The sequence below is a fragment of the Dreissena polymorpha genome, chromosome 12 (genome assembly GCF_020536995.1).
Source record: "Dreissena polymorpha isolate Duluth1 chromosome 12, UMN_Dpol_1.0, whole genome shotgun sequence".
NCBI classification, from domain to species: Eukaryota; Metazoa; Mollusca; class Bivalvia; order Myida; family Dreissenidae; genus Dreissena; species Dreissena polymorpha.
This window is the reverse complement of record NC_068366.1, coordinates 43,466,743-43,478,947: the sequence shown is the minus strand read 5'-3', so window position 1 is coordinate 43,478,947 and position 12,205 is coordinate 43,466,743. Positions and strand designations below refer to the sequence as shown.

The window sequence follows — 12,205 nt, the reverse complement described above, 5'->3', positions numbered from 1 at the left end:
TATTCAAAGAAATGAAAGAACATGTACATTTTGTTCAATGAATGAAATTGAAGATGAGTACCATTTTGTTCTTATATGTCCTTTATATGATAATATTAGAAATACATGTATACCTTATTTTTACAAAAGAAGACCAAGTATGTTTAAATTGTACAATTGTTGAATGAGACTAGAAAATCTGTATTGATACGTCTAGCTAATTTTTGTATAAAAGCATTTAAACTTAGAGCCGAAAATTTATAGTCTTATGAGAGAATAGTTTTTTCCCCAAAATTGTGATTTTGTAAATAATTTATAACTGCATAATGTCTATATTTTATTTTTGCTCAATCACTAACGGATCATAATCATTTACTTAACTTTGTTTAACAATTAAGAGCCTTCTCTTTCTCTTTCATATTGCATTCTCACAAAAATCATCTATGTGTAAAAATGCATAAACATTTGTTGTTAGTTTGACGCATGTGTATGTATATGTATTTATGATTGATTTATTGTTTTTGACGATGAGCTGTATATGCTTAAGTCGCAAATAAACTATCTGTTCTGTTCTGTTTAAAAAGCTACCGCGTCGAACATTCGGACATCTGGGCTGTTTCAATATTGATTTCCTTTATAATGGTTATTATAAATCGAGACATTGCCATAAATGTAACGAAAACAACATTAATTTCCCCAAATTATCAAATAATTTCTTGTTGCGTGGTGCTTTATAATGTTGTCAATTTCTAATGATCACTCATAATAACAATCGTACTTTCCGTATGAGTTTGCGTCATAAGTGTTCCTTCGTTCTCTTATGTTAATTGTTTTTATATTTGTTTAATTTTAGAAAAAAGTTAGAAAATTGTAATTTCAACAATCTGTATACAGTGCCATTTAAGCAAAATACATCTTTATTGCAATACACGATATATCTCAATTTTACTGAGTGCACCTGCGTTTGTAATATGTGGCATTAGCAACAAACTCGAAAACAACATAAGCTTAAGCTGTATGCACAAAAAACAACCAAGTAAAATATACATGAATAAACATTGAATAACGACACAAATTTTAACCGATACTATATTTAACAATATATCTTGTTAAGCTGGGCCCTTATTTAACAAACAATTCTTAGACTTAAGACTACGAATAAAGAATATTCTTAAAGTGTAATGTGCTATCATTTGTTTACTATTTTGTTTATTTTGACATTTTACCAATTTGACGAAACTACACCACTCTTCATAATGGTATAGAAGAAATATTATTGATAGTCTGCATCTATGCAAGATCTGGAGTTGTATGTCTTGGGTATTTTTTTTTTAGTAAAACGCTGGATTGGTGAATACGGGTCCGGGTGTACTTTTTCACAAACATAGACTACATAAATGTATACTCAATAATTTAAGCACAATCTGCACCAATATAAATGTTGGGTTTTCATCTTCTTCGTGAGCTAGCTGTCAGATACGATTTAAACAGCCACCTACATCTGCACGATAATCTTTCCTTTACTTTTCTTCGTGTACAAGTACTGCAAGAAAAACAAAATGTTAGCATTTAGTTACATGGCCGTTAATCACGCGCGCTACCTCTTTTTGAGATGCACTAATAAATGAGCCAATGCAACTTCCTATGTGGCGCTCAAGCCCGCGTGTTTTGAAATTTCATGGTTAATTTGACAGGGTGATTAGGTTATATATGTTTTTTGAACATATTTCCCATTATTTTATAATCGGGCAATGTTGTGCGATTCAGCAAATTCATCCAAAAATGTACAGAAACATACATTCACAACCCATTTTAAACGTGAGAACCTTTATTAGCTGTGGTATTGTGCAGTTTTAAAAAGCATTCCGATGAGGTTTTCCTGTGTGACAATAAAATGTCCACCCAATTAAATCTTTAACGGCATCAAACAATTGCGTACAACATACATTAGATGCTGCATTCACAAAATTATTGTCTTCTTGCCGACGTAGTAAAAAATTTTGCATTTTCCAAAAGAGATGGAGCCAATGCTAAATAGATGGCGCTAATGATTGAAGGTGGCGCCAATGCAGGATGTATCAATTAACAGTCGTATCGCAATGACATTATCACATGACGTACATTTGATAGATAATGTTATTTGTTATTATTTATTTATTTATCAACGCACATACGAAGGCCCAAATCTTAACAGAACATAAACACAGTCTATTATAAATAAGATGTAGTTTTTTAAAATATATAAGTGATCAACTCAATTAAGAAGTCACCATAAAAATAATAAAACATATTGTACGATATATACCAAAAGTTTTTAATACTCGATCAAACCAATAACGTAATGTTGAACATTATCAAAATAATTTATCGACAGCAATATTTGAATACAGTATAATAATTTATATAATAAATATAAGATGATGCTTCTTCTTATAACGATGATTCGTGTCCCTTAATACAAATGGTTAATTTACTAAAAGGCCAAGGTCAACGAATCTTAATTAGGCTAATATATGTTGTTTTCCCACTATCAACTCCAAAACAACCTTTTTGTATGATGCATGTTAAATGTTCTTATCTTACAAAGACGAACGTTTATGCCCATCAAGACATTATTATAAAACTGTTCGTCCGTCTGTCTGTCTGTCCGTCCGTCCGTCCCTCCGTCCGTCCGTCTGTCTGTCCGTCCGTCTGTCTGTCTGTCTGTCTGTCTGTCTGTCTGTCTGTCTGTCTGTCTGTCTGTCTGTCTGTCTGTCTGTCTGTCTGTCTGTCTGTCTGTCTGTCTGTCTGTCATTGTATGTGTGTGTCCCAAAACGTTAACCTTGGTCATAACTTTTGCAATATTGAAGATAGCAACTTGGCGTGCATGTGTATCTTATGGAGCTGCACATTTTGAGTAGTGAAAGGTCAAGGTTATACTTCAAGGTCAAAGGTCAAATATATGGCTTCAAAGCGCAGTAGGGGGCATTGTGTTTCACAAACTCAGCTCTTGTTCTAATTAAAAACGCACGCGACTCAAATGTGCTGTAGTAGTCAACTTACACAAAATAATGTAAGTCCTTTAAACATAATAGAAACCATTACAAAAAATATTTCACTTTAAAATAGCTATAAATGTACATTGGCGCCACTACCTTATCTGAGCGCCACCTCCTTGGCATTGGCTCCATCACTTTTTGAAAAATACAAATTTATCTATTAGATCGGCTAGACGCCGATGTTTTTGTGCACGCAGTAACTTGTACAGGTTCAAAGCAATCGTTTTATGTGATGAGCGATTTAATTGGCTGGGAATCTGCTCGTCACATAGGCAAAAAACATCGATTTGCTTTTACGAATTTTACAATGCCACATCTTATAAAGGTCATCATGTTTCCAAATGGATTGTCATTGTATGTTTTTGTACATCTTTGGGTGAATTTTATAATCGCTGAAACGCACTTCATTGACTGATTTATAATGTGAAATATGTTGAAAAAAAACCATATAAAACCTAATCACCCTGTAAAATTTTCCGTAAAATTTCAAAACATCCGGGTCTGAGCGCCGCCTCGGAAGTAGCATTGACTAATTTATTGATGCATCTCAAAATAGAGGTGTCGATCGTTATTAACTGGCGCGTAGTTAGTGAAATGTATTTACAAGTTGTAACATAGACTGTCATTGCATTCGTAACATTACCTTCTTGTCGATTTTGATCGCATGTTATATAAGCAAAAAGCCACACAATAAGGAATGTTTTAAACAAAACTATTGATGAACCAACATACATTTTGTTAACGCATTCACACAACTGCATTTCAACAAAACTGTGGATATACCGGCTTTCAGATTGTCATTATTTTTCAAACTTAATTACCTCCACTGCATCCGCAACCTTTTCCAGACCAATAAAAGGTCCTGACGCAGTTCCCTCCCCTTTGTCAACAAAACTCTTCAGCTTTCCTTCACTAAAGTACTGAACCTGTTTCTTCATGTATGGACCAATGTCACTTCCAAACTGCTTCAGGAAAAAACCTCGCACGCTGGCTGACTTTACTAGAAGCTGAAATATACATTGAATATTTGTCAAATATTGCATATCGTGTGTAAACAACGGAATTCAAGCATTGAACAGTTTTCGTCATATTAAAATAGAGATGCAACAGTTTACAAAAACATCAACAGGTTACCTTTTATTTTATCAGTTATGAATCGGTTATAAATTAATTAATACATATCAATCATTTATAAATAAAGCAAATTTATGTATTACTCGTTATCATATTGCTATGATCGAATTATAAAACATTAGTCTAAGGTTTGTATGACAGGAACATTCAAATAAGAAGTGGTACTCTGAATCGATTTATTTGCTTCCTTGCACATTATGTACATGTTCATTTTCACAAAGCTTAAATCTCTAATGCCACTTTCGGCAGCCTGAACTAACATGTAGTATGTAAACAACCGTAATGCAACTTTTGGCTCTCTAAACGAACATCTAGTATGTAAACATCTGTAATGCCACTTTTGGCAGCCTAAACAAACATGTAGAAATACATGTTTACGATAATCAGTGGTAACAGGATAAAATAAATACATTTAGTTCATAATAAACTGTACACAAATGACAACAATTAACTTGCTAAATACGTTAATGCTATTAGCCCCCAATCTCTCTCCATAGTTAGCAAAATAAATGTTCACCAGTAAGACAAAACAATTGTGCTTATTGTCAAAACAAGCCTGTTTGTTACCACAAAGGTACAGTTTGTTTGGTTTATTACTGTATTTGTTAACACGTTTTTGATTCCCGTCGTTAGTGGGCTTGTTATTCTGAGAAAACGCCAACGTTAATAAGCAGCATGTTGTTGTTGTTGTTTTTTATCGAGTGCACCGGGATTGTCTCCCATATGGCCATCGCCCCCAGAAAGACGTGTTAGTTGGTTACGGGGGATTGTGCAAGATACAGAAGACACCCCGTTCCAGAGGTGACCCTGGGTCTTTTAGTGCCCGGTGTATAGCACCTAGTACACTGCACCTCGGTTAAACGTCTCATGCGAAAGACGAGTTAGTAGGTTAGGTGCAGCGGGGAATCGAACCAGCGATCTCTGGATTGTGAAGCCAGCGTGTTACCACTAGACCACGGATCCGCTACTGGCAGCATGTTGGTTTAAAAGTACAATTTATACCATGATAAAGTGTTAATTTTAAGTTTTAGATCAACCTTTATTTTAAAAAAATGCAAATGGTCGTTTAAGTAGATAAACCGGTTAACCGATTAAAACTGTTGCATTCTTAATAAAAAAACAATCCACGCATTTAAAGTTGAAATAAAATCAAATGGGAAATTCCTTTCCATCTTTGATGTTTTTCGAGTAAAAGCATATATATATGAACCCCTTAAATGTTATGCCAACGAAGCAGTCAGTACAACTTCTTTTCTATTCAATATGCATACCCATTTATCGATTATGTTATAACTATATACACACGTCTTTATTAGGCATGGTTGTACTAAAGTTACAACGGATCCGTGGTCTAGTGGTAACACACTGGCTTCACAATCCAGAGATCGTTGGTTCGATCCCCCGATTCACCTAACCTTCTAACTCGTCTTTCGCATGAGACGTTAAACCGAGGTGCAGTGTACTAGGTGCTATACACCGGGCACTAAAAGACCCAGGGTCACCTCTGAAACGGGGAGTCTCCTGTATCTTGCACTATCCCCCATAACCAACTAACACGTCTTTCTGGGGGCGATGGCCATATGGGAGACAATCCCGGTGCACTCGATAAAAAACAAAAACAACAACAAGTTACCGTTGACGGCAGATTCGCGAGAGCCTTAGGAAGCACATAGTCCTTCTTCGATTCGTAGCTTTCAATGACCCCGATAACAATCAACCTGCCATGTACCGCAAGGCTGGACGAAAAATAAAACATAATACAGGTGTACATGAATAGAAATATATATAATTAACCACAGATTGTTAGCGTGTGGCTATGATTTTAATTAGTAAAAACATCATTTTGAAGAAAAATAATCAGATTATAACGAAAAATAAACTTTTCTGAAAAAGAATATTTCACTACCAAATATAAATGTGACATGGTATTCAACTCAAAATCACCCAAAAAGGGTGCATCGCTTTGACGGATTGCATTGCCTGTTCGAAGGCATTAGCCCCAACAGTAATCAGCTTTTAGTTCAGTGCATGTGTGCATGTTTTGCACAGTATCGGAAAGGATTATTGGTCAAAAACCTTAAATGAGAGACCAACGGATGGTAAAAAGACTTACTAACAATGGAGTTTCTTGAGTTTCATTATCACTTTCTTCGAAAAAAACAACACAAGCCGCATAACTTTTACTGACAGACAGACAATATGTTCAGAGTTATACACAAGTACATCGTCTTCATACTAAATTATACATATATTTGTTTACAGATGAAATAACTTACATAAGTAGTATTTTCGAAGAAAGTGATAATGAAACTCCAGACGTACTATTACTTATGTAAGTTATTTTGTCTGTAAAATTCGATGGTTTGTGTTGTAAAGCAGCAAAAAAAACATCTGTTGTTCGTCGTAATGTTTAAGTATTTTAGATAATGATTTAATTGAAATAGAGCGTAGCAAATGAAGTTTAGAATTTAGTTTGAAGCTTACCTTTCAACACAGGTGTCAAACATGTCCCCGCCCACTGTCTCATATATAACGTCGATACCATTCTAAAAGTTAAATCATGACTTTAATATAAAACAAAATGTTCACTGTTTGTTAACATGCTTGAGATTGCAATTTAATAGTATACAATTTATATTGACAATTCTGTAATTAACTTTAACGGCAAACCCTGATATTGGACTACAGTGCTACAATCTGCCAAGAACAACGTACTGGGTATTCTTTTGTCAAGACATCTTTCAGGTTTTCTCTGGTGTAATTAACAGGTCTGTCACATCCCAATTCCTGAAAATAATCGATACTAGCTATTATTTAAACGAAATACAACTTGAACATTACTTTTGTTATCAGTCTACATCTTATGTTCATGCGATGATGACATCTTGTAATGTTATCAGAAATACAGTACGATGTACATGAATGAGCTCACCTTAAGGAATTGTACTTTCTCGTCGGATGAGCACGTTCCAATCACGTGACACCCAGCCAGTTTCGCCCACTGGACCTGAAAGTCATCATCAGTTCGTGATATTTATTGATTACATTGTTAATACTAGTTGAACAAATACACACAATCATTCGACAAAGATTAATATATAAAATGTACATACTTCGAAATGCCTGTACCACGTGATGGTTTCTGTGAGGTTCACAAGAACGTTAAGAATTTCGGCAATGCGTTTAAGCCATAAATCTATTATTTAAAAAAATGATGTGTTAAAGAAGACTGCCGCTCATATGAAACAAATGCTACAATCCAAACTATCTGCGGTACCAATTGAGTATTTGGTTCTTAAACTGCACATGGGCATTATGTAAATTCACATGATATGAATTGACTATTTTGCTGCTAAAGACGTCGAACGTAGAGCGGACAATCTAATTCTCCAAATAAAGACGCAACATAAAGTTTGTTTTTCCACACGCAATATGCTGCGAGCATGGTCGTTTATGATATTGCCCATATATGGGTTTACGTAAAGACATATTGGTTTAGTCTTCCATTATGTTTGTTTGTCATTTTAAGGCTTTACATTTTGTCATTTTATACAACTGATGCGTTGACAACGTCCTGATCTGTTTTGTGTGAAATAATTATTGGAGGTAAGAAATGAAATGATGATTCGGATGGTAGTTTTGCAGATTTCTGTTATTTTTAATTTACGAAATTCTGAACTCAGAATATATGTATGATATATATGACATTACTTACTGCAATCTGTCCCGTGCCGCCCGCGGCAGCTGTCACCAGGACCGTCTCACCGGATTTAATCTCACCAACCTAACATTGAAACGTTGTGTGTTCATACATATCGTCATCAAATAAAAACGATATTTTTTACATTAAGTTTAACGGTTATTTAAAACTTGCTGTAAATACAAGTCGAAGTACTCTTATTTTCCACCTGCTAGCATATGATTTAAGTAATGTAACTTTTGTATTTTTTTAACTACCTCAATTTGTTTCGGTCGTTTGGCACATACAAACATGAAAACCTAGCACACATTTTCTCGTATCTGTTACTTTATATATAGCGGCGATCCCCGAGAAGGAATCCGTATGGTGAAAGAAACAACGCAAACTTCAAAAATACCTTGTCTAAAGATATGGCAGCGGTATTTCCACTGAGAATGAAGGGCAAAAACTCGGGTTTTGGCGCAGGCAGAGGAACGACGGTAGCAGCCTTTACTATCTAGAAAAAAAAACAAATTAGAGAGCTCAGTATACTTAATTGTGAATGTTTGGTCGTGCAAAGTAATGAAATCGAATAATTACGGTTCAAAGCAAAAATACCCATTTACATGAACTTTGTTATGCAAGTTTATTCGATCCAAAATGAACATATATGATTCTTTAAGAAATGAGAGGTGTACATATACGTATGTGTGAACTTAAATTGTATAACAATTGGCTAAATCCACTCACCATGATATGTAGAAAAATGTCTGATGCTTGAACTTAAAACTTAAAATTAGTATAAATTGTAACGCTGCATTCAGACAACTTACAGGGACCACGTATTTTACCGGTAGTTCATACCTTGTAGTCGCAGAATGCCCCAGACTGAAGATAAATGAGTGCCTGCCCAGGCTTATACACAGCATTTGGACCAGCCGACACCACTTCAGCCAATGCCTGTCTCGGAAATAACACTAACGCTATTTTTTTTTTAAATATATTGCACATTTCCAGTTTTGGTATTTCACTAGCTGCTTATAAACGTATTAATTCGCTCGAGCGTCATTTTGCATCTGTGAATACTAAACTTTATTCGTCGAGGTTTAATAAAAACCACTTATATTTTACATTTATTTTATGCTCTTTATTTCTGCTCAGATTATCAGTAATTGTCGATGATACAATATTAAAACCATGGCCAAACCTCAAATCCCGTGTCAATGGGGTATTCCGCATTCGAAAAATATCTTCCAGCCGTATTGTTAATATCGGAAGCATTGATCCCTAGAAACCTGCCAAATAAAACACGAGTCTGTAAGTGCCATGGAGAAGGCGCTGTAGTGAAGTTAAATTAAACGTTGAAGAATTAATCACATTGATGCATAAATTATTTTCCGTGAATCTGATTAAATAAAATAAAAAGCCAATCAATCCAATACCTGTCAACTACAAATCTAACAAACACAAATATCACATATATGTGTTATTAAACCTCAATATGCTTTTAGAAATAAGCCGTATTAAAGTCGCTTTAACGAAAAAACGGCAGAGCGACAAAGATAACTATCAGAGCGACAAAAACAGCGACACAAGCAATAATTGTCGTATTTGCGCTTTTAAACCCGCAAACACGCAAGAACGATATGACTTAACTCATGCAACATAGAATTGTATACAATTGGAATAAAATTTATTTGAATTTCCATTATTTTTCCTTTGAACACGTTTCGAAACAAAATAGAACGAAGTTCATTAAATGGAACACTTCGGAAGTAAAATAATGGTTTCAGATTGTTCTTACAACAGTCGTTTGTTTGCACTTTTCTTCTGTTATCGTTTTCTTATCGTACACATATTCTTGATCCAGTATCATTATAGAACTCATAACCACAATCGAACTACTAAGTTAAAGCGTACTTACGATTTGCACCTATTATAATAAAGATAAAGTAAAACAGGTTCCACGTTTCTCAAAGTTTCAGTTATTTTGATACATCGTTCTAGTTACATGTTTTTGACGAGCAATTCCCCATCCCCTGGTTCAGGTGTTGGCACAGTCACGACTTGAACAACCTCGCGGAAATTGGTACTTGCTCGCGTAGCAACGAGTTTCCGGATCTCAGTAGGTGCAGTGGAAGCCATCTTTAACAGTCTAGATCATGAAGTGTAATCAGTTCGCAAACAAATGCTATCTTTATATACCCATAAATCCTTACATCACCTTGATATGGCGATATAAATAATAGCCCGTAGTGTTATCAGCGTTTACACATTAAAGGGGCCGTCCAACAGATTTTGGCATGTATTGAAGCTTGTCATTAAATGCTTAATATTGATAAATTTAAACATTTCAACTAAAAATCTCCAGTAAAAAAACAATAATACAATTTAAAAAAAATGGAAAAAGTAACCATCAACAGAGCTCGAACCACTGATCCCTGGAGTCCTGGAGTAAAAAGTATCCCGTCTAGACCACTCGACCATCCGTGCTCATGCAAAGAGCGGATGTATTTTTTACCTACATAAGCAATCCTCGTAGTATCCCAAAATAAAACGACACCAAAAGAACTTTCTAAATTATACCTTAGTCACAAATAGACACCGATCACCGTCCGATTAGCGGCCGACGCTCATCTGGCTGGTGACCGGCCGATGATCGCACGGAATTCAGGCCAATTTGGGAAGAGGACAATTACAACGAGCGGGGCATGGTATAGGGGAGATAACCCTGGGTTATGGTTAGGTTAGGGTTAGTGTTAGGGGTCAGGTAAGGGTTAAGGTATAGGTTAAGGCTAACCCTAACCCAAACCCGACCCGTAACACTAACGCTACACCTTACCCTAACCCTCAAATTCCCCCATGCGCATTACAATACCATGCCTCGCTCGTTGTCGTTGTCCGCTTCCCGGCCAATTTGTAGCATCGGGTGGCGTCCGGATTAATTTTAAGTCTCACTCAAAATTTTACCCGACGTCTGGCCCGGGAAGGAATCGAGTTTAGATCGAAACAAGATCGGACGATTAACGCACGAGTATCGCCCGGCGATCGCCCGACATCGGATTCATTGAACGTGTATCGACAAAAGTAAAGGTATTTCCCAGAGGCATATACATCGGCCGGCGACCGTCTGATCGCCGGAGGATCTCAACTCGATTCCTTTTAGGGCCCGATGTCGGGTAAAACAAACTGTGATGTAAAAAATTAATCCGGACGCAACCCGATGGTACAAAATGACCCGATGTGCGTGCGATCATCGGCAGGCGCCAGCCCGATGAGCTGGAAAAAACGTCGGCCGCTGATAGGACGGTGATCGGTGTCTATTTGTGACTGAGGTTTTAAACTTTGTCACTCATCGGACGGCGGACGGCTCCGACGTGTCCAGTCTTCCCGATGCCTGGAGATCAGACACATCGGCCGGCGACTAGATTATTTGTGACTGAGGCATTATTCAATCGTTTCGTTTCATGTCCGGATAAACAAGTTTTAAAAGGACGTTAAGTTAAAAATGGAAAATATTTAATATATAGGTAATAAATAAAGTAAATTAAACAAAAATAGTGCAGAAGAAAGCTTTAAAAATTCTCTACATTTACATGGTAAAACTATTTGCGTACGTGATTGTTGACGGCAAAAAATGGACAACAAAGATTCAGCGGTCGCGCAAGATCAGCCGGAAGTTCATGCAGAAATCTAATTATTTGACATTAATGAACCTGTTGAGAAAAAAAACAAAAAATGGAAGAGAAAGAAAGAAAAAATAATAATTATGAACTTACGCTATTGAAAATCAATTCCGGCGAGGGCGAACAAGATGTGGAAGTGAGAAATTACAGTTTGAATGAAAATGTAGTAAGAAGAAGAAATTGAGATCTACTGAAAAGGAACCGTTAGAAATTATCGAAACAAACGGAGGAACAAAACTCGTACTAAACACAGGTACTTATGAACTTTTAAAATTTGCTAGCAAAAAGTATTTTTCAGACAATTCACTTACTTATAAATACTTATGTAAACCAGCAAATGACAGAAAATTAAATAAAGTGGAGCTTAGTTATAAAATCGCGGATGAGAAGAACCACTTGTACACGTTTAACATGTACCACACGACTTCATGATGCTTGATAAATGGTAGAAACGTGGTTCAATTCTTGGACACAGACCTTCCAAATATTCTCCAAATAATGAAAACTGACATTAAGTCAAATAATAAATCAATAAGTGAATTAAATGAATACATGAAACAGCAAATACTATCATACTTGGAGCGTAAAAATCTCCAGCGCCCATCACCGAAAATGTCTATCACGTATGGAGTTGATGAATCTGACACGCTTCTAGACAGTAGTTGTGAACAGGACTCCCGAAAAGAAGT

General features: G+C 35.9%; 1 protein-coding gene across 1 annotated transcript; it reads right to left on the bottom strand.

Annotated features, from left to right (window-relative positions):
• Nucleotides 1–1,229: 1,229 nt before the first annotated feature.
• LOC127853243 (prostaglandin reductase-3-like) lies at nt 1,230–10,039 on the bottom strand. The gene is made up of 11 exons (XM_052387582.1): nt 9,842–10,039; nt 9,038–9,125; nt 8,695–8,790; nt 8,249–8,347; nt 7,867–7,935; nt 7,084–7,158; nt 6,867–6,938; nt 6,636–6,697; nt 5,785–5,887; nt 3,839–4,024; nt 1,230–1,522 (listed from the first exon to the last, which is right to left on the bottom strand). Exons 1-11 carry the CDS (start codon nt 9,973–9,975, stop codon nt 1,475–1,477), a joined length of 1,032 nt encoding a protein of 343 aa, XP_052243542.1. The 5' UTR covers nt 9,976–10,039; the 3' UTR covers nt 1,230–1,474.
• Nucleotides 10,040–12,205: the final 2,166 nt, after the last annotated feature.

Excerpts from the sequence above, each read along its gene's own strand:
- LOC127853243 (XM_052387582.1), bottom strand. The coding sequence starts at position 9,975 with ATGGCTTCCACTGCACCTACTGAGATCCGGAAACTCGTTGCTACGCGA. Across the intron at positions 7,159-7,866 it reads GCGGCACGGGACAGATTGCA|GTCCAGTGGGCGAAACTGGC; the intron begins GTAAGTAATGTC and ends GATGACTTTCAG. Across the intron at positions 6,698-6,866 it reads TCTTGACAAAAGAATACCCA|AATGGTATCGACGTTATATA; the intron begins GTACGTTGTTCT and ends TTTAACTTTTAG.